Source organism: Accipiter gentilis, chromosome 25 (assembly GCF_929443795.1).
Source record: "Accipiter gentilis chromosome 25, bAccGen1.1, whole genome shotgun sequence".
Classification (NCBI taxonomy): Eukaryota; Metazoa; Chordata; class Aves; order Accipitriformes; family Accipitridae; genus Astur; species Astur gentilis.
In genome coordinates, this window is record NC_064904.1 from 6,159,311 (window position 1) to 6,181,233 (window position 21,923).

The following is a 21,923-nucleotide window of genomic DNA, read 5'->3' on the forward strand; positions in this document are numbered from 1 at the left end:
TTTAGAAAATTCTACCATTTTTGAAGAAGTTTAATTTATCTGCCTGCATACCTGCCTATCCTTTTTACCTGACTCTGTAACAAAGTAATTAGATACTCGTGCTGGTACATTATTATTATTATTTTTCTCTTGAAAGAGACTTCAAGTAAGTGATGTCTGAGAGTGTAAGTTGCTAGGGTCAGATATTTATCTGTTATAAAATATTATTGGTCCACTGATTTTTATCCTGTTATAATAATTTAATAACTGATGACCTGGATTTTCTTGTGCAAAGCATATGGCTCTGCTTTAAGCAAGCAAATGCACTCAGCATGTGTTCTGTTAGTCTAGCAACAGAAGGTAATGCAAAGTTACCTTAATTAGAAATATTGAAGTATCTCAAGAAGCACCAATGAAGCATTACCCAGAGCTGACAAAGCAAGATAATAAATTCATAGAATCATAGAATCATTTAGGTTGGAAAAGACCTTAAAGATCATCAAGCCCAACCATCAACCATGTCCACTAAACCATGTCCTGAAGTGCCTTGTCTACGTGCTTTTTGAACACCGCCAGGGATGGTGACTCAACCACTTCCCTGGGCAGCCTATTCCAATGTCTGACAACCCTCTCAGTAAAGAAATTTTTCCTAATATCCAACCTAAATCTCCCTTGCTGCAACTTGAGGCCATTTCCTCTCGTCCTATCACCAGCCACCTGACAGAAGAGACCGGCACCCCCCTCACTACATTCCCCTTTCAGGTAGTTGTAGAGAGCGATAAGGTCTCCCCTCAGCCTCCTCTTCTCCAGACTAAACAGCCCCAGCTCCCTCAGTCGCTCCTCATAAGACTTGTGCTCCAGGCCCCTCACCAGCTTGGTTGCCCTTCTCTGGACACTCTCGAGCACCGCAGTGTCTTTCCTGTCGTGACGGAATTATCTTTCCAGGCATAAATATTTGCGTGTTTCTTGGTAAAAGGTTTAGCCCTTTTATTTCCAGGGCTTAAAGGCATTTGTAGCAGCTGAATAGTGCAACATAGTCATATTGCTGGTGAATGAGTGGCAACTTATTTCTGTACGTGTAAACAGAATACTGCACAGGGAAGGCATTTTCTGCCCAGATGCTATCTTGTTAAATGGTTAGATTCCTTCACCTTCACTTAAGCTGTCTGGATGTGCAACCATTAGTTTGTATTCATCAGCTGTTGAGTTTGCTGATACAAAAGGTGCCTATACATTTTGCACAATTCATATTTTCTGTGGGCTCTTGAAAATGTGGTCCTCTGTGGAAAGATCTGCATCATAAAGCTGTTACTAATATAGGGACTGGAGAATTTTTAAAAATCTATTTCTGAGGTTTTTTTCTGCAGTTTTATAGACACAGTTAGAGACCCTGAGAAAGGAATTGAAGGGAAATTAATTAGGATGTGCTGTTGCTTGGAAGAACTTAGTTCAAGTGAAATGATCTTTTTGGGTAGGAAATCAGATCTTTGCCTTGCAGAGTCACATGAAGACTTGTTCTCAGCCCCTGCATGAAGACACGTTTGGTGGACATCTGAAAGTTGGTTTAGCTCAGATTGCTGCTATGGAAATCACACGGGGAAACCACAGAGACAACAAAGCTGTGATCCGATATTTGCCTTGGCTTTACCATCCTCCTTCTGCAATGCAACAAGGGTGAGACTGCTTTTCCATAAAAAAGAATACTAAAATGAGTTAGAAATCTTCACAAAATTCTGTGTTTATTGCCAGATTCCATAGATAAGACCCACAGTAGGGAATGGTGGCTGTGGGAAATTGAAACAACTGGTCAGGAGCTCCCTGATCCTTAACTGAGGAGTTCATCAATCCAATATTTAGAGTACATGCCAAAGGGACAGTGGAGGTAACTCCATTGGCTTTACTGATGTTGCCCTGGAAATTAACTTGATTCTTGATCTAGATACAGACAGTGAAAAGCACATAGGTACTTGATGAGTCCTAGAATTACAGAAAATATGTTGGGAATTACAGAGAATACAATGGGAAATGTCCTTTGAAATTATGGAGTACAAATGAGCGAGAACTGTAAGTGTAAGCCTATTGATATGTTGATAAAAATACTAACTTCATCTGATTAAAGTTAGATGAGAGAAATCTTGTTCTTTAAGACATGGTTTTTATCCCTTTTCACTGTGAGAAATCCTAATCTGCAGTGGTTTACCTTCAAAAGAGAAGGGAGATACTGTCCCTGGTCTTACAATGACAACAAATGAGGTGTTCTGAGTGTAGACCATTGGACTGTGTTTCAACAAACCTGTATTCTTGTCCCAGTTTTGTCCCAGTCTACCTGCCCCAGGATTCTGGGGACTAAGCTGCTTAGGCTCCAGTCCTGTAGATACGTCTACATGTACTTTCATGTAGAGCATATCTAGTTTCGGAAATATGGAGTTATCATCTCCTTGCACTTTAGTTTCTTACATGTAAAAAAAAGGAGTATGTTTCCTGAGTTGAAGGTAGTGAATTCCTTTAAGAGCATGGTATCAGAGTCTATTAAAAAAAATAAATTAATGGAATACCTCTTTGGTTCTATGAGTCCTTGACAATGACATCAAAGTAGAAATTAAAAACAGTAGTGAGAGTGGCCTAGTTAGTAGTGATTTATTGATCATAAACCAATTATTTTTTTTCCTGTGCCTGTGAATTCAAATGAGTATGTGATCTGAACTTTGTAGCAGCAAGGCGACAGACAAGATGACACCAGAAAAGTGCTATTCCCTTTTAGATTATAGAAGCACATTGCTTTACAGTTAGACATTGCACTAGATGGTGGATGAATACTTAATTGTCACAAAAAAGCATAGTCCCTGCCCTCAAAAGCATGCAGTCCAAATGTCCAAGGAGAGGCTAAGAAAAAGAGAAATTAACTGTACTTTACCAATGGAGAAGTGGAACAGTGGAAGTCAGGCATGGTGCCTGCCTTGGAGCTCGCTGTGGCATGAAGAAGTTCCTGCCATTGCCCTGTCAACTGTGTGCTGTCTAGGGGAGCTGAGAGGAGCATTTCCACTTGGGCAACCCTTCCCATTTTGTAAAAAGTCACTGTGTATGAAAGCAGTGAATCTGTGAATGTCTCAGCCTTTTATAGACACGGTTTCTTAGACCCACCAAATATGTTCTGTTGGACTTGTTAATGGTATGTCAAGCCCACTAAGTTCTGTGTGGTTCTGGTCTTCCCATAAGCTATAACAATGATCTGTGCCTCCAGCACACTGAGACTGCATCTGCCTAGTGTGCATAAGGAGACTCCGTATTTTGGGGAAAACCAGAAAACTTAGCATCATTGTAAAATTTGCTTTTTCTTGACAGGCCCAAAGAGTTCATAGAATGTGTCTCACACATTCGTTTGCTCTCCTGGCTACTCCTGGGGTCTCTGACACACAATGTTGTCTGTCCAAATTCTCCATCATCTTGCATGCCTATTCCACTGGATGCGGGTTCACAAATTGCTGACCACCTTATTGTTATTCTGATTGGGTTTCCAGAGCAATCAAAGGTAAGGGTTCTGTGTTTTAAGTGGAGATGTGTTATATATTGGCCTTATTATTGCAAACAGTTATTTATTTCTTCATAAGAAGAAAGGAGGGGTAAAACCTTATTAAAACCTCGCATCTAGGGAAAGAAATCTCTGTAGTTTTTCTTGCATAGCTGCCTCTTCATGCATAGAAAACTGGTGATGAAATCACTACAATTAAGTTTGAGATTCAACTATTTCAAAATATCTCAGCATAGGAGTGAGGAAGGAAAAACTGAATTCCAAATTGAAGCTTTAGCAATGACCATCTCTGTAGCAAATCTCTCAGTTATTTATTCTAGCTGTATAGTAGAATTGGATAACCTATAAATAATGTTATGATCAAAAGTTAATTAAAAACAGTGATGGTTCAAGCACAACTTTTTTTCTCAAGCTGCTCTGGACAAGAAGAGTTATTGCAAATCGTAAGCCATTTGTGACAGTAGTTTAACACGGATAGAGCAGCACTCGTTGACACCAATCAGGTTTTTATTAGCAACAGAAGCAGAATGATCACACACGTTTATCTCATACGTAAAATTCCCCTTTTTTCCCCCTCACCCGGCCAAGACACTGGTGCTTCCCATTCATTTCTTTGGCCTTTTTTTTCTCTTTCAAATACCTCTTTCCAGTTACCAAGGAACCATTGCAATGTTTGGTGCGGTCATACTACAACAGAGCATGAATCACCGTTGCACTTGCAAGCTGAGAAAACATCTCTACCAGAAGCATCTTTCTTGTAATGAAGTAGTTAATGTTCAGCACTCCTGGAGGCTCAGACACTGTGATATATAACACATATAAGCAAAGAGCCATGCTTGAGTATGCAAAATGAATTCTCTGTTAGCTTTTCAAAACTTACTTTCCTTGACTGTGAGAAGTTCTGTCCCAGCAAGCTAGAAATGGATGACAGATTAACAGAACAGATGTAAGATTGTGTATTTTGTACGATAGCGTTCCTTTCACGTGATCAGAATCTGAATGATTTACTGCAGCAGCATTTTTGAAATGCAGTCATACATGCCAGAGCCTCCAGGCCTTCCACAGATTGCAGTGGAGTTTTCCATCAAGAAAGTCTCAGAACTAGTCCTGAGTTGCTGTTCTGCAAAACTAACCTTCTCTATAAAGGGACTGACCTTAATGCCATACAGTAAGACTGCATGGGAGTGTGTGTTTGCAAATGCAGTTTTTAGTCTGTAAATATAAAACCAGTTTTTAAACATGGAGAAGATGTTATCAAGGGTACTTGACTTACTAGTTTCTCATGGGAGGGAAACGTGGGAAAGGGAGGGGCAAGACTGCACAGTGGGATGCAAGACAGACGATGGTGAAAGCGTCTGCACTGTATCCCAATACACTTACTTAAATAAACATTTTCCTCTATTTTCTGTTTCTACAGACATCTGTTCTGCACATGTGTTCCCTTTTCCATGCATTTATATTTGCTCAGCTCTGGACAGTGTATTGTGAACAAACAGCAGTAGCTCCAACAGTCCAGAATCAGAACGAATTTAGCTTTACAGCAATCCTTACAGCCCTGGAGTTCTGGAGCCGAGTGACACCTAGCATCCTACAGCTAATGGCACATAACAAAGTGGTGAGTCAGGTGCTGTGTACAGATTTAGTACAGATTAAACTCTGAGGGTTTGGCTTTGTTTCAGTGGAATACATCAAGACTATGAATAACGTCATAAAGCAGCTTTGAAGCTTTTGAGAAATTAAAGGGAAGGCCAATTGGTAGTGATTTAACCTTGCAATGAGCCTGAAAGGATCTAGCCAGGATCTGCCTGAAACAGAATCAAAAGCTAGAGTCACTGCTTGTTGGATTAAGGGCTCCCTGCATCGGGTCTCATTTCATATATCTTCCTGCTCTTCACAGTGGTCCTATTGTTTCATCTGACTCTGCCTTACAGGAACAACTAAGTGTTTTAGGATAATTCTGTGGATATCCATTTGAATATTTTTTACCACATGATGGTGAAAAAATACACAAATGATGACACTTCACTACTCATAACCCATTGGTTACTCATCAAAAATAAGCTACACAAATATCTCTGGAAACGTTTTTGAGTAATGAATGACTTGAAGGAGGTATCTCTAGAGATAAGGTTTGAAAGGGAAATGTTTACTCTATCCAGAAATTGTCCAGACCATTTTTTGGAAATAAGTTTTAAGCATTTATTTATCCCAACCACTCAGTGCTGTTGGAGCAGCTTTGTACAATAAGAACCCAGAGGGATTCCAGCAGCCTTTTCATAGGTGCTACCTTTGCTTCCCGTTGACTAATGATTCTCTGCGCCTGCAAGCTTAGGGTTGAGAGCTTGTTTCTGATGAGCAAGATGTGTTGTGTTTCCCACTTCCCAGAAAGTCATGACAGGCCTGTCATGACTTGTCAAAACTTCTTAACTTTAACTGAGATGGTAACTAGTAGCTCTGGCTCTGGAGAACTTGATATTAGCTTTAAGAGAGAAAGATTCTTTGTATGTGGCCCAGTCCTCTAAGTCAGGTGCTCCTAAGGTTTGGGATTTTCTTTATTTCTTTCTTTTTTTTTTTCTTTTTTAAATGGAGACCTACTATCTATATGGAATTATTTTATGTAAATCCCCTTTCCCCATGTGAAACATCTTCCACTCCAAGCAAGTATGGACCTTTGCCCTTTCAATTGTAATTGGATAGGCTGCACTTGAATGTCTTTGAACCAGTTACTATTCCCTTGTCTTGTCCATGACAGGCAAGGACCACCTAAAGCTATCTTTAAATTATATTTTAGCCTCTGACATCTAGTGAGGTCTCTGTGGTTGACAAGCCACTGTTGGCAACAGTAGTTCATGAAGCTCCATCTGAATGAATGGGAAATTTGCATAATGCTTCTAACTAGCCAGTTGTTTAGTCAGACATAAAGGCTTCTTGTCAAGCCTTAAAACAAGAATATGACCTGGAAGTTCCAATCCTTATTCTGAAAGTATCTCATTATGTGGCTTTAGTGCAAGTTATTAAACACTCTGCCTCAGCTATTGCTCTGTGAAATGTAGATAATAATACTTGCCCATCTCACAGGGGTGTTGTGAGGTTAATTAGTTAGTGTTTGTAAAGCACTTTGAAGATGAAAAGCACTACGTAAAAGCTAAGTTTATTATTATCAAGGGGAATTTACACATAGTTCAGACAGGCACTGTAAATACTCACTGCTGGCTCAGGGTATTTGTCTTGTACCTATGAATTTACACAATATAAAACATAAAATGCTGTCTACTACCAAATAACTGATATTTGCATCTGTCATAATTCATGGTACAAAATGGAAGAATTATGGACTAGCTGCCAGTTCAGAACAATAAATTGTCTTTTGATGGGGGGAAAAAAGATGATTTTTGTGGGTATGCTAATTTTCAAAGATACAGTAAATAAAAATATCAATTTCTGACACACTGATTGATGAGAACTACACAGCAAAGGCATGTAAAAGGATTTATGATGTCTGAAAAGAACAAAGCTGAAGGCAACTTGTGATACGAATTAAAATACATTTGAAATATTTAACAGATAGGTGTTGCTGCATCAGGGGAAAACTAAATAAAGAAAAATGTCCTTTATATTTAATCTTATATGTCAGTGGTTAATAAATGCATATCTAGTGATTCAGTATAATTGCCAAGCAAATACAGGAAGATTCTTTTTAGAGACTGTTGGCTGAGCTTACAACACTGTTATGCTGGACACTAATTTGTTTTTATGCTTTTTTTTTTTTTTTTTCCAAGATGGTGGAAATGGTATGCCTGCATGTGATTAGTTTAATGGAAGCTTTACAGGAATGCAACTCTACTATCTTTGTAAAGGTAGGCATACCAGACCATAAATATTTAGTTAATGATGTTCCCTATCTATTGTGATTTCTAGACATACTGTCCTCTGCTTCCCCTCCCACCCAGAAAAAGAAAGTGGAAGAAGCTGAGATTAAATACTAATGCAGAAATAAAACCTAGGAGAGCATAACATGAAAAGTAAGGAAGTGATTGGAGACAGCCAACATGGCTTCACTAAGGGCAAATCATACCTGACAAATTTAGTGGCCTTGTATGATCAGGTTATAGCGTTGGTGGATAAGGGAAGAGCAACGGACATCATCTGCCTGCACTTGTGCAAAGCATTTGACACTGTTTTGCATGACATCTTTGTCTCTAAATTGGAGAGACATGGTTTTGACGGATGGACCACTTGGTGGATAAGGAATTGGCTGGATGGTCACACTCAAAGAGTTGCGGTCAATGGCTCGATGTCCGAGTGGCGTTCCTCAGGGGTTGGTACTGGGACTGTGCTGTTTAACATCTTTGTTGGTGACACAGACAGTGGGATTGAGTGCACCCTCAGTGAGTTTGCCGACGACACCAAGCTGTGTGGTGCAGTTGACACGCTGGAGGGAAGGGATGCCATCCAGAGGGGCCTTGGCAGGCTTGTGAGGTGGGCCTGTGCGAACCTCATGAAGTTCAACAAGGCCAAGTGCAAGGTCCTGGACATGGGCCAGGGCAATCCCAAGCACAAATACAGGCTGGGCGATGAGTGGATTGAGAGCAGCCTTTTTGAAAAGGACTTGGGGCTATTATTGGCTGAAACACTGAGTATGAGCCACCAATGTGTGCTCGCAGCCTGGAAAGCCAGTCGCATTCTGCGCTGCATCAAAAGAAGCATGACCAGCAGGTCGAGGGAAGTGATTCTGCCCCTCTACTCCCGCTCTTGTGAAACCCCACCTGGAGTACTATGTTCAGCTCAGGGGCACCCAGCAGAAGAAAGACATGGAGCTGCTTGAGCGAGTCCGGAGGAGGGCTATGAAGATGATCAGGGGGCTGAAGCACCTCCCCGCTATGAGGACAGACTGAGAGAGTTGGGGTTGTTCAGCCTGGAGGAGAGAAGGCTCCGGGCAGACCTTATAGTGGCCTTCCAGTACTTAAAGGGGGCCTACAGGAAAGATGGGGAGGGACTCTTTATCAGGGACTGTAGTGATAGGACAAGGGGTAATGGTTTTAAACTGAAAGATGGTAGATTTAGATTAGATATTAGGAAAAAATTCTTTACTGTGAGGGTGGTGAGGCACTGGAACAGGTTTCCCAGAGAAGCTGTGGATGCCCCATCCCTGGAAGTGTTCAAGGCCAGATTGGATGGGGCTTTGAGCAACCTGGTCTAGTGGAAGGTGTCCCTGCCCATGGCAGGGGGGTTGGAACTAGATGATCCTTAAGGTCCCTTCCAATGCAAACCATTCTGTGATTCTATAACAAAAAATAAAATCTCTGGTAAGAAGTAAGACCAGACCATAATCTCAAATCCAAGTTCTTCTGATTATTTTTTTTTCAAATGAACTTCTGATCTTCTTCCTTCTTCCGTTGTTGCAATGGTCTTATTCCTCTAATAGACTCAACTGTTGTCACTGACTTTAAGAACCTCTCGGTAGTCTCTGAATTTTCAGCCATTCTGTAACTTAATCATCGTAGGTCCTTTGCAGATCACTTCACTGTTCTGATCCTATCATTCTTGATAACAAAAACTTTGTGCCACAGTGGTTTTCTTATTATATGCCTGCGTGTCTGTCTTAGTCAAATACTATTTGATAGTCAATCTTCCCCTACGATGTGTGACAGGGTATTCTTTGATTAGAGAATCAAATCCTGCATGGTCTATTCATGTAAAACTTTTTTTTTTTTTGGAAATCAGTGGAAATCAGCATTTTCAGAACTGATGCCAAAAGGATTGTAGTAGTCTCACAAGCATAAATCATTTTCACTAGCTTTTTTTACATGTTTTCCCAATGCATTATTCTGAAGGGACTTTTCACATAAAATATCAACAAATCAAGTATTTAAATGCACTCTGAATCTAACTGAAATATGTTGACTTATATAGTTCTTCTGTTGCCCTAAAGGAAACTTCTGACTGTTGTTTTACTCCAGTCTTTTATGGTCAAGCAGGAATTGAAAATAAAGTAGCTAAAATTGAAGGTCTTGATGTTAACTGGCATGAAAGTATTCACACTCGTTGTGAAAATACAGATTTATAGTCTGTATTTACTTGATTCACTATAGAAACTCTGTCACTATGGGATGTTAAGGTGATCATGGCTGTCCCTGGAAGACATGGGCTTCTCTTTCAGCCAATCCAGGATGTCCAGAATTTGACAAGGATGAAGAATGGCTTTAAAGCTGTGAGAAGAGAGGCCTTTAGGGCTGAATTCCTGTCACAATTCAAATGAATGCTTTCAGGGGTTTATATTTGAGAGTATATATCAATAATATGCTAAATCATGTTAAAAGTACATTGTTACTACAAAATCAAGCTCATAAACCTGTGAAATTCAGAGGTAAAAGTGCTAAGCTTTCTTTCATGTTCAGTGGGTGGGAGATGGAAGAGTAGAATCTGGTTGACCAAATCTGCTTTACTTAGCCCTAAAGTGAAATCCTGCAGGAACAATATATATATACATAGTAGTGTTATAGAATTTGTAGTCCCAGGTTACTTTTTTTTTTCCTCAAAACTAACTAATTGCAAAAAAATTTATTGTGGATCTGAAATGTAAGTGTCATGATTTTGGGGAAAGACTGACTGTATGTTTGAAGTCCTTCAAAGAGCCAAAAGTGTAAAGCTAATTCACACAGGAACCAGTGAGTGGCATCTCTGTAATTTAAAAAAAGATCAGCTTTGAGACTGTCTCTTCTACAGTGGCTCTGAAGAAGACCTGAACTTTGTTACTCCTACTTCAGAAGTCTGCAAGGATGATAATTCTTTGAATATTACTTGACTGGGCAGTTTTTTGGTGGTTTCTTTATGCTAGACAATCTTCTATTGCCATGCCTTTGATAATGAAACCATTTTATCTTGTGTTTTAAAGCATTTTTAAAATTTTATTTTAGATACAAGCCTTTCAAACAAGGTTGTTTTCACTGAAGGAAAGTACATAGTGTAGTGAGAGAGATTTTTAAACCAGAACATTCTTAACAGTCTTCTGGAGGTTCGTTCAGCAAAATTAATAATTCCCAATGACTTCCTCTTGGAACTGAGTACAGTAGCACTGATAAATCCTGACCTTTTATCATTCATATATTTACTGCAGTGTCTTTTATTCCACCTACAGAATCAGGTGCTGCAGAAACTTCATTTGTTAATGAAGTCATTGCATGATTCAACACACATGTATTTTTAATGCACCACAATGAGAAGGTGGTGCATGTCACATGATTCCAGGTGGTTTATGGGATGGCTGTCTTAGGTGGCCATTTTCTGTATGACAAGTGAGGGGAAAATATGTGCTAAAACAAGAGAGAAAGAGAACATGTAAACAATTCAGCTCTCCTTCACTGAAAGAAGAGCTTTATACCCGAGATAAGCACTTCTTCATCTCCTCCTTGTGTTGGTGCTGTGAGGTTTCCTCTTCCTGGTACTGCGTTGGCCTTTGCTATTAAATTAAACTCTCACTGATAGCATTGACATGTCTTTGAGCCATTCTCTGTATTCTCAGAGGATATTTTTTTGATCTGATGTTAGACTATCTTTACCAATCTGCCAAGGAAAACACAGTTTCTTTCCTGTGAAAACATTTCAAGTGTTATGTATTTATTTTTCTTTTTAAGTTGGAGATAGATATATATGCACACATTTACACAGATGCACACATACCCACATATATATTTAATTCATTATATTTTCCTCTGAGGGGAAGCATTCTGCTCTAGGGGGGCTAAAATGAAAGTGTTCAGCTTTCCTTCTATGTCAAAGGAACTGGGAAAATAGACATCCCAGGACAGCCATTGATGAGGGAGACCAGCTCCTTGCTTATCACAGCTCTCTGTCTGACCATCAGATGTATGTCTGAGGAATTTAGGAGCCTACGGCAGAGAAGGGAGCAGCTCAGCAAACTGCAACGTCTTTTCCAGACACCCAGGGGTTTTAGGCAGCTCCAGCAGCTGCTGGGTAGAATTCTAGAGAACTGGGTAGGCAGCAGAGTCAGGGAACCAGAAAAGCACAGTGACCAACCTGTTCTCCAGCCTGGTTTCCATCAAAACTTGCACTGGAATCAACATAATTCTGTTGAAAATATGAACTCCAAAAAACTGACAGTATCTGACAGCAGTCTGTTCTTCCAGCTGTTCTTTCTAACTAGCTTTATGTTTTCTTCCTTTGTAAAGAAAAGGCTGGCTGGGGATTAGGTTATAAACCTCAAGTACTTCAATAAAAATGTCTTCTTGTCTCATTTATCTAACTGGAAGCTGTAGGAGTGGAGGGTTTGCTTGCTTGTGCCTGGAGCAGAATGTTTTGTTTCCCTAAATGTGTCCAGACCCTGAAGACAGAAGTGGCAATGGAGGACAGTGATCTGTATCTAACCTTAGACCTCTACAGTGTAGATATCAATAGTTTCCCTGAGTGCCCTTTATAGTCAGTGGAGATAAACTGGTATTTTTGGACATGATTCATCTTGATCTGTTTTAGATACCTGCTTTGGGACAAGATGAACTGGATGTGAGAAGTGCTTGATTCTCTCAGCTGACTGTAAAAGATGTCCAGTGAATTGGTTCAGATGCAGAGAGGTACCTTGAGTATACTGCCTAGCTTCCCTCCTTGTTTGACATACTTCTGACACCAGTCCTGTCACCACTGGCTAGCTCCAGAGGAACTTCATTAATGCTGGATGAAATTTTCAGTGATGTTTTGTTGATGGCAGTGGGGCATGGAGCATGGCTTCTCAGTATGCTTACCTGTTCTCTGCTTTCCAAAAAACACATCAGGACTTGTAGTCACTGGATCTTATTAAGCACTTCATTAGTGTGAGAGCCCATGGAAGGATGTACAGAACTCACGTGTCTGCTGCATCTGGCTGCATTCCAGCTGTTTTGGCATTCATCTGTAAATGCTGAGGTTTGCATATAGTTCTTCATGTGGTAGACTAAGTAATCAGTCCTGACAGCGCTGCATATGATTCTCCAGCAAAAAAGCATTGAAATTGAAACAATTATCGTTCCTTGCACAAGGGAAGCAGCACTTTATCTAATGTTGTCAATAGTGATTAGGTTTAACTTGCAGCTCCCAGTAGCATAATTGGCAAATTGCAAATTTTAATGCCATTTGGAGGAACATTTTAGAGCAGTAACCTTGGTGGTTAAATTAATATTGGAGAACATGAATACTTTTGCTAGAAATGCCTCTCTGTCTTCCATAAGCTTGTCATGTTATACTTAGAAATAAAAGTTGTCTGAAGAGCAGGAGACTGAAATACCTATCAAGCCAATCATGGGTGACAGATTCACAGACCTCCTTGCCTTCTTGTTCTGGATAGTTAAAGAGTTTTTACCTGTGCTCCCAGGCCTACAGGTCACATTCTGCAGTGAAGCACTGATGTGGCTAGTGGTTTATAAAATGTTGGTTACCATTTAAATATCCGGCCTATTATTAGGAACTTCTGCTGCATATTTGTCAGTTCTTGATGTAGGCCTCGCCATGCAGAATGTTTACTGTATTTATTGCAGTATTGCTCACCTGCACATACAGAAACACCCTCACACGGAAAATAAGAAGTGATTTCCTTTAACAAGTTTTTATTCTGTACTCTCACCGTTGCCTTAAACAGGGTATCAGTAATTGCTACTGGTGATTCATCAAGCTATAAACAAGGGAAGCTGGCTTCTTTACCTCTGAGAGTTACCTGCCCCAAAACATATGCAACATTTAAAAATAACCACGTTTTCAGATTTGTTGTTCAGGCTATGTCCATTCAGACAGTTAAATGGGTTAGATATACCCATCTCTGTCTCACAGTAACTGGAGCATGTTTACAGTCACTTGTATAGTAACAAAATATACCTCTCTTCCTACAGCTCATACCAATGTGGTTGCCAATGATACAGTCAAATCTAAAGGTAAGTTGTTTCTAATACCTTATCCTTTTATTCTTAGTGTTATACATTTCTGTAAATTCTGGAAATAAAATCATTAGATGTCGTGTCCAGACTCTTTGAAAATAGAGCCTTGTAGTGTATCCAGATGCACTGGATGGCTCAGCACTGAAGGTCTCAAGTGTGAGCATCATCAGCTAAGATACTTGCCCTGTAATCAGTACTGCTCTCCCTTTCCCTTCTGAAACACTTTCTTCTAACAGGTTCTGTGGCAGAGCCTTTTCTCCCTGTTTACTGAGATTGGTTGTTCCCTGAGCTGTGGTTTTCTTGATGTCTTAGGCTTGAGAGTCCCCGGACAAATCAGGATTGGGACTCTCAACTCAGGAGATTTGGGTTTTGTAGCAGATCTTGTGGGCCTGCTTGCTTGGGTGAAACTGCTGGCCCTGTTTGTAAGAGAGAGCAAGGTGGATCAGTGTGGCTTGCCAGTCAAGAGAATTCTAGTGATGAGAATAAAAGTGTTGGAGTTAGTCTCACTATGGAGTTCTTTCTGTAAGCACATTGGCCTTTCATGGCAACACTACAGTGCAGGATGTGGAAGAAAAAAATGTGACATTGGGGCAGTGGAAGAACTTTCCCTGGCCAACAACCAGTACCCTTCACAGTGCTGTATTAATATATGTATTAAAGGAAGGAAACTGAATGTTTTCCATTATTTCAACAGCATTTATCTGCTGGACTCCAGCTACGCCTCCAAGCCATCCAGAGCAATGTCAACCATCACAGCCTAAGGATGTTACAGGGGTCAGGACAAATGAACAATAGCTCATCTGTGCTCCGCAAATGGCTACAGTGTACCCAATTTAAAATGGCTCAAGTGGAAATTCAGTCGTCAGAAGCTGCATCTCAATTTTATCCTTTGTGATTCATGTAATTTGTTCCAAATGTTCATTTTTAGCCTAGCAATAACAGGGTTAGAGCTGTAAAAGACCTTTTGTATAAATCAGTATACAGAGTATATACTGTATCTATACTTTTTAGCCTAGGACAGATTGTGGAAAAGCTTATAATGGGTGAAGCTAAGAGCCTGATCCTGCCAGTCTTTAGTTACACTTACTCAGGATCAACAGGTTCTCAAGTCTGCATTCATGAACATGTATTTGCAGGATTGGACTCAAATCTATCACGTTGTACATAACTGATCATTGAAATATCTTGTTCTTAAATGTTTCTTTACATTATTTTTGAAGCTAAGACAAAAATCACTTTTCTTTAACTTCTATTTTTTTTAAAAATAGAATTGTGGTTATTCACAAACATATGGAAGTGCTATGTTGCTATTTTTTGATGATAACAAAAGAAAACAGGGGTTTTAGGAACCTTTATAGGAGTTGGGGGGGGGGGGTGTCTTTTTTTTTTTTTTTTTTAAGATTCACAGGTGGCAATGCAATAAAACCTGTCACTATAAAACAGTGATATTATAATGAGGCTTTTTGTCATCATCTTCAGGGGAAACAGCAGCTTGTAAGGAGAGTTATTATAAAGTGCACTTAGAAATTAGGTTGTTAAAGTGTGCCAATTCATTTGTCCTTTTCTTCAGTACTGTTTTCCAAAACTGCCAAGTCTGATTTATTATTTTTTGAAATACTGCTTTTACTTCATTGATTCTGTGCTGCTCTTCTTTGTAGGTTTCATAGAAGCCTCTTTAATTTCGTGACTACCGTATTGTATTCTTCTGTCAATACTTGTACACAGTGCAATTAAAAATTGATATCCCAGACCTGTTCTTATTGATGTCTACAGAAATTATGTTGCAGACTTCAAGAGGAGCATGATTGGACCTGAGCTTTTGCATAATGATATTTACAAATCACAGCATTTGCATACTATTGTATTAAACATGACGTTTAATAACAGATGGATTTTAATATCATTAAGGGACTCAGCCAAAGGCTATTGGAATCTAAGGAGACTCAATTAATTAATTATTGAATTAATTTTCAGTGGATTTTACGTAAAATCTTGAGAGCACCATGATTTACCACCTCTGTGCAATCACAGTTGTATTTTCTGTATTTATTCCTATAATGCACCGATTGGAAGAATAACAAACACACATTTAAGTTGTGTATTAGAATACTATTAAATTCCTAGTCTTTATTACCACTCTCAGAATCAATCTTTTTCCTCTCTGATTGCATGGAAGTGGAAAGGCATACCTGTAAAGGACTGCCTGAGTACATTTCACTTGTTGTGGAGGGTCAATCTTTCCTCAGTGCATTTACCAAAGAAAAAATTGAAATGTTTGCAGATATGCTATTAAAGTACCATTATGCTTTTAAAACAAACCCCAAACCAATGAACCAAACTAACCAACCAATCAAACGAAAGACAGTAAAGCATGTGCTAGCTTGCTTAAAAGATGCCCCTCTGTGTGTTTGCAGTGGAGAGAAACTGATGTGGCTTTCTCAGGTTCACACATTAATGGAGTCTAAGCTTAAACTGGACTGACTATCTAAAAGAAAATCTAAGATTCATCATAAGCTATTTAATTGTAACTAGTTTTGCTTGTATTTGCTTGAGGTGAGTGACTTGCCTCTGACTAAGCAGAGTTTCTGAGTTTCTGGAAAACATTTCTGTCTTGATGTGAAGATTATTAAGAGATCCATCAGATGATAATTTCTCCGTGTTTCTGGCATTGATTTTTGTCATGCTGAATTGAGATTGCACAGACCTGCATGCATTGATAAGGGAGGGCTTCTTTCCAAATTTTCGTAGTGGTAAGAGAGGGAGATAGCATTTTCTTTTCCCAGCTTTTGACTGGCTATGGGGAAGAAAGAACAAAGTGATATAGAAATGATTATACATGTTCCCATTCCTTCCTTTTTCCCCTGCCTTGTCACTTAATAATCAGCTAATAGTCATTACAGAATCACAGAATGGTTGAGGTTGGAAGGGACCTCTGGAGGTCATCTGGTCCCACCTCCCTGCTCAAGCAGGTTCACCTAGAGCCAGTTACCCAGGAACATGTCCAGATGGCTTTTGAGTATCTTGAAGGTCCAAGACTCCACAACCTCTCTAGGCACCCTGTGCCAGTGCTCAATCACCCTCAAAGCAAAAAAGTTCCCTGATGTTCAGACAGATTCCTGAAGGCCGGTCTTGCCAGTAAAGACTAGGTCAAAGAAGACATTCAGTACTTCAGCCTTTTCCATGTCCTCTGTAACAAAGTCCTCTGTCTTATTAAGCAGTAGGGCCACATTTTCCCCCATCTTCCTTTTGTCACCTGTGTACTTACAGAAGCCCTTCTTGTTGTCTTTGACATCCCTTGCCAGGTTCAAATCTTGCTGGGCTTTAACTTTCCTGACTTCATCCCTGGATGATTGGACAGTGTCTCTCCATTCCTCCCAGGATAGCCATCCTTGCTTCCACCCTCTGTATGCTTCCTTTTTGTGTTTGAGTTTGGCCAGGAGCTGCTTGTTCATCCACACAGGTCTCCGGGCTATTTTTTTTGCCTGACTTTCAACTCATTGGGATGGATTGCTCTTGAAGAGCTTGGAAGAGTTTATCCTTGAATATTAACCATCTTTCTTGGGTCCTTCTTTCCTCCAGGGCCTTATGCCATGGGACTCTTCTGAGCAGATCTTTGAAGATGCCAAAGTCTGCTCTCGTGAAGTCTAGGGTTGTGAGCTTGCTTTTTACCCTTCTCCCTCCCCTCAAGATCCAGAACTCCACCATCTCATGGTCACTGCAGCCAAGGCTGCCTTTGACCTTCACATCCCCAACAAGCCCTTCATTGTTGGTGAGTATGAGGTCTAGCAGAGCACCTCTTCTCATTGGCTCCTCTATCACTTGGGTGAGGAATTTGTTATTGATGCACTCCAGGAACCTCCTGGATTGTTTGTGCCCTGTGGTGTTGTCCCTCCAGTAGATAACGAGGTGGTTGAAGTCCTCCACGAGGACCAGGATCTGTGAATGTGAGGATGCTCTTATCTGTCTGTAGAGGGCCTCATCCACTTGTTCTTTCTGGTCAAGTGGCCTATAGCTGACACCCGCTACAATGTCACCCCTACCTGTCTTCTCTGTAATCCTTACCCATAAAGTCTCAGTTGGCTCCTCATCCATCCCCAGGAAGAGATCTATGCACTCCAGCTGCCCTTACAGAAAGGACAAGTCCCCTCTCCTTCAGCCTATCCTTGCTAAAGAGCCTGTATCACTCTGTTGCAACACTCCAGTCATGGGAACCATCCCACCACATCTCTGTGATCCCAATGAGACTGTAGACTTGCAGTCTCTGCACACAGATCTCATTACGTATATTCCCCATACTGTGTGCATTAATGTACAGGCACTTCAGAGAGACCCCCTCAGCATGCTGATTTCCCAAAACGGGTTTTGGGGATTTCTCCATAATGGTGCCCTGTAGGCATTTCCTTGCTTACATGCAAAATGCTGATGGTGATCCTGGTTGAGCCCCGTTTTGTTGATTTTGTGATCCCTTCCAGTCACATCACCCCAGGCCCTTTGTTCATCGAACCTGTCTGTCACTGCCTCACAGAGGTGCAGTTCAAAACTAAGTGGGAGGCAGTTGTAACTTTGGCCTTCAGGCAAAAAGGAGCTGTGGAATGTGTTTTCAGTGGGACTGACTCCTGTTCCTGGGCTGTGTCTTCTTCATGTTTGTGTCTGCAATACAGATGATAACTTTGCTGGGTAACCATGTAAATAGGGCCCAGGTTCACTTATTGTGGGGTCTGGGGTCACCCTAGTGGAATGGAAATGCTATTGGGCCCTTGAAAGCGGGACATATAGGGGAGAGAGATTTTTGTATTTTGGTCTACTGTGACCTGGTGAATCTGAAAGACAACTGAAAGGCAAGGAGAGGGAGGGAGTATGAGGCCCTTGGGTGTGAGGTAGGTGAACTCATATGGGTATAATGGGGATTGTGGAAACTTAGAGGGTGAAGACAGATGATTTACAGGGAAGAGAGAGCCTGAGAAAGTTTGGCTTTAAAAGTCACTTGTAGAAAGTAGAAGCCATGATCAGGCATCTCACTCAGTAGGTAATGAATGTAGGCAACATGGCACAAGCACTTTCCCTGCCTAGCAAAATTTCTGCTTCAAAGCATCTAGTATTCAGACAGGCAAAACACAAAAAGAATGCAAATATAGTGGTGGGTACTTACTAAAATTAAACACAAGCCAAAACCAGACCTGCTGAATCCAGGTCCATAACTAAACAAAGACTTTGTGGGAATTTAGATCTAGTTTCAGCTCAGGGTTTAGAGATAAGAGCTGGTCACAGAATCTACTTCCGTGTCTGAACATAGGGTTTAGTATGGATCTCTCACTGATTATAATTAATACGGTTCTTATAGAGCTGTTATATGTAGGCAAACTAAGACTATAAATATGAATTGAGGAGCTGCTTTAGCATAGAGAATACAGCCTGGAAGATGGTACAACCAGATTAGGAATGTGTTGACTAATGTAACAAGTAACATGGGGCTTGGCCAGATGTGTGTGGTTTAACACCTCATGAAAATCTCTAAGTGCATTCTAGGCATCTTCAGAAGTACAGAAATCTGCACTAATTGTTTTTAAAAGCACTGTAAAATATATCTTTACAGTGCCTGAGGTCAATAGACAACTCAAGTGAGTCACTCACATTATCTCTCTGAAATAGCCCAGAGCAGCAATTCTTTACATTCTGTAGGAAGATTAGGAAGTAAACATTTGGTATTCCTTGAAAATGCTACCAAATAACAGAGGCCAATCTTCGTACTCTGCCACACTCCCAGCATGGCTGTGTCTCTGGGGATGTCACCAGGAGCAGAATCCATTCTCTGTCTGATCATAGAGAGCTGCTGTTTAGGAACAGCATTTAGTCATCTGTTGCAATAAGCTGCTTAAATCAATGCCTGTTACCAGGCCTGACCTAGTAAAAGAATCAATTTACGGTGCGCTGAACTGTGAAATTTTCAACAACGTGGGGCACTTTGGATGAAGCGACGGTTAAAACCCCACACCGGCCATGGCATGCCGTACCGCTGAATTACGTAACTCGGTGTCCTGAAAGCAAGGTTAACATCTACGCTGGCACCTCCGAGAGCTTTCCTGCTGCCTATTGAGAAAGCCGCTGTCTGAGCTACATGCAGGATTGCACAAACAAAAGGCTTTTGCAGCACATCAGCTACTATCTACATACGTGCCTTATCTTATACATGACATTTCTGTAACATCTCATTAGAGCTGTGGCAGGTCAGAAGGCCTAAAATCACACAGTCAGTTTTGTGGCTCTGTTTTTCATGCGATGACAACAGTCAATGTGCTCTAGGACTGATGAACGTTCTGGGCCTGAAAATCTCTCTGAACTTCGGCCTGCATGGCCTCCTTTCAAGCTGGATGAAGATTACCAGAGCCCAGGGCTGTTTAGTCTTTGCTAGCGTGTCCTGGAAAAGAGCTCTGCAGCAAAGGTTCCTGCGCTGTTCCCCCAGCTGCACACAGCTCTGGGAGGGTTTCATCCACTGTTTTTCTTGTTGCATCTTCATGTGACTCTTCAGCAGGGCCGAAGTCTATATTCTTCCAGCAGGATCTGAATCTTGATTGCACGAGGGCTGTTAAGTCAACGGTGTGGGTCTTTGTCTTAGCAGTCTGCCTAAAATCAGGTGGCGGCAACAGCATTACGGTTGGCTTAAAGTCGACACGTTTGTTTGGCTTGATGCAAATTTGAAAGGAAGGGCTCTGCATTTGTCTGTTGATTTATAACTCTGAATTAAATTACTCCATCCGCTTCTGCCTCTCCCTGCTGAGCACAATTTCAGCTGGAGGCTAAGCATCAAGGGACGGCAGTGAGAACAGCAATTGGAGGGGAAGGTGTCCTGATGCCTCTCCAACTGCAAGGGGATCAGGCAGAGAACCTGAATCCACCCTTGGCATCTGCCTCCCCAGGGCTTGCTGGTGGGGAGTCAGGGGCCACCGCTGGAAACGCCTTGGGTCAGATAACAGAAGGCCACATGACGACGAGGCCTGGCCAGCCTGGTGAGCTGCTGCGGTGCCTAAATCCTGCAGCTGGGAACTTGGGGGCTTTCAGCTATCGCCATGTGTGGTTTGTGTATCGTAACTTGTGGGCAAGGAGCAGGAGGTTGTGAAGAGCTGTCGGTGCTTGGGAAGGGTGGCTGGTTTCTCATTCATAGTTACGAAGCATTAACATGGAAAAGCAGAACCCATGACTCAATCACTGGAGGTCTACATCATGAATTACTTTGCAGTATTTTGCTGGATTTGATAGATAGCACAGGGCTGCCAGCCGACTGGCGAGCAGCCTTCTGTGCACCGCCCCAAGTAACCTCCTCTGACATTGCGTTTAACCAGCTCCCCATCAAACCTGACAAGCTATGACTGTGAGCCGGGAGGCTCTAGCTTGATAGGCACAATGTAATGCTAGGTCAATTTTCTCCATGTATAATTCAGCAGCTGGGCAGCGTAACTGCTACGGCTGTTTTACTACTTTAAATCCTTTCAAAAATGTACAATAGCGTGCCTGTGAAGTTTTACACACAGAATAAAAATTTTATAGGTAATAGTTTCTTTAGGCAGGTTAGCTTTTCTGGCAGCTCCATGGCTTTCATGTGAGGTCAAATTGATTGCAGTGAAGTTCTTTACAAAAGCTTTTCCAAACCTGTGAATCCTTGCCATGCAGGAAAGTGTCAGTAAAGCAGAATACAAAGAGCCATCATTAAAAGAAATAACTAATTAATTAAAACTGTTACCCGTTTTGCACTACTGAGGAAATCCTGTGTACGTGGTGTTGATTAGTGAGATCCAAAGCAAGTACAAACTGCCAGACATGTACTGAAATCTACAGAAAGGCACAATTCATACCTGTTAAGGATCAAACCCTGTATTTATAGCTCAGAAGGAACAAGGATTGATACTGTGAAGCAACCAAGCACCACAGCAATATGTTTCTGGTACTAGTCAGTTCCAGGGAGGTGTCAGATTAAACTGCTAAACTGATGCAGCCATGATTTGGTCTTCCTCCAGATACGTTTATTCAGCACCAGGTTTTGCCATCATTGCACAATCAAGCCAACAATGGAGGTTTTCTTCTTTGTCACAGGGGGGATTGCACATTTGTTCTCCTGTGTTCATCTTGGTTCTTCAGTTTGCTTTGATCACACCTCAGAGCTCAGCATCTTCCTAAATCATCTTACTGCTCCAGTAGCTGCAGCTCTACTTTTGCTCGGGAGATCCTATTAACTGTACCTGACCAAAGCATTTTTCAGCCTTTCAGTAACATATAAAATAATACTACTGGCATTTTCCTCCCAGTGATCACCACCGCGAAGACACCAAGCTGTCTCAAATATCAGATGCTCATCTGATCTAAGTGTGTGTCACTTAATAACAGTAGCCCAGACGTGTTTCCAGGCTTTCCTAGGAAGAGTGTGAGAGGGCCAGATTATTTTACAAACTGATTTTCTTAGGCCAGCTTTCAAATTTAAAACCGTTTCTTTCCTTTTCCTTGTACCA

At 41.1% G+C, this 21,923-nt stretch overlaps 1 protein-coding gene across 9 annotated transcripts in view; it reads left to right on the forward strand.

The window, feature by feature from the left end:
• The window catches only part of UNC79 (unc-79 homolog, NALCN channel complex subunit), a 115,101-nt gene extending 100,321 nt beyond the window's left edge, over positions 1-14,780 (forward strand). For all 9 annotated transcript variants that reach the window (XM_049828745.1, XM_049828747.1, XM_049828748.1 and 6 more), the window contains 6 exons: positions 1,478-1,653; positions 3,322-3,508; positions 4,926-5,123; positions 7,288-7,365; positions 13,381-13,422; positions 14,120-14,780. In XM_049828745.1, coding sequence (XP_049684702.1) covers positions 1,478-1,653; positions 3,322-3,508; positions 4,926-5,123; positions 7,288-7,365; positions 13,381-13,422; positions 14,120-14,320 — 882 coding nt within the window. In that variant the 3' untranslated portion in view covers positions 14,321-14,780. The remainder of the gene's footprint in view (positions 1-1,477; positions 1,654-3,321; positions 3,509-4,925; positions 5,124-7,287; positions 7,366-13,380; positions 13,423-14,119) is intronic.
• The last annotated feature ends 7,143 nt before the right edge of the window (positions 14,781-21,923 follow it).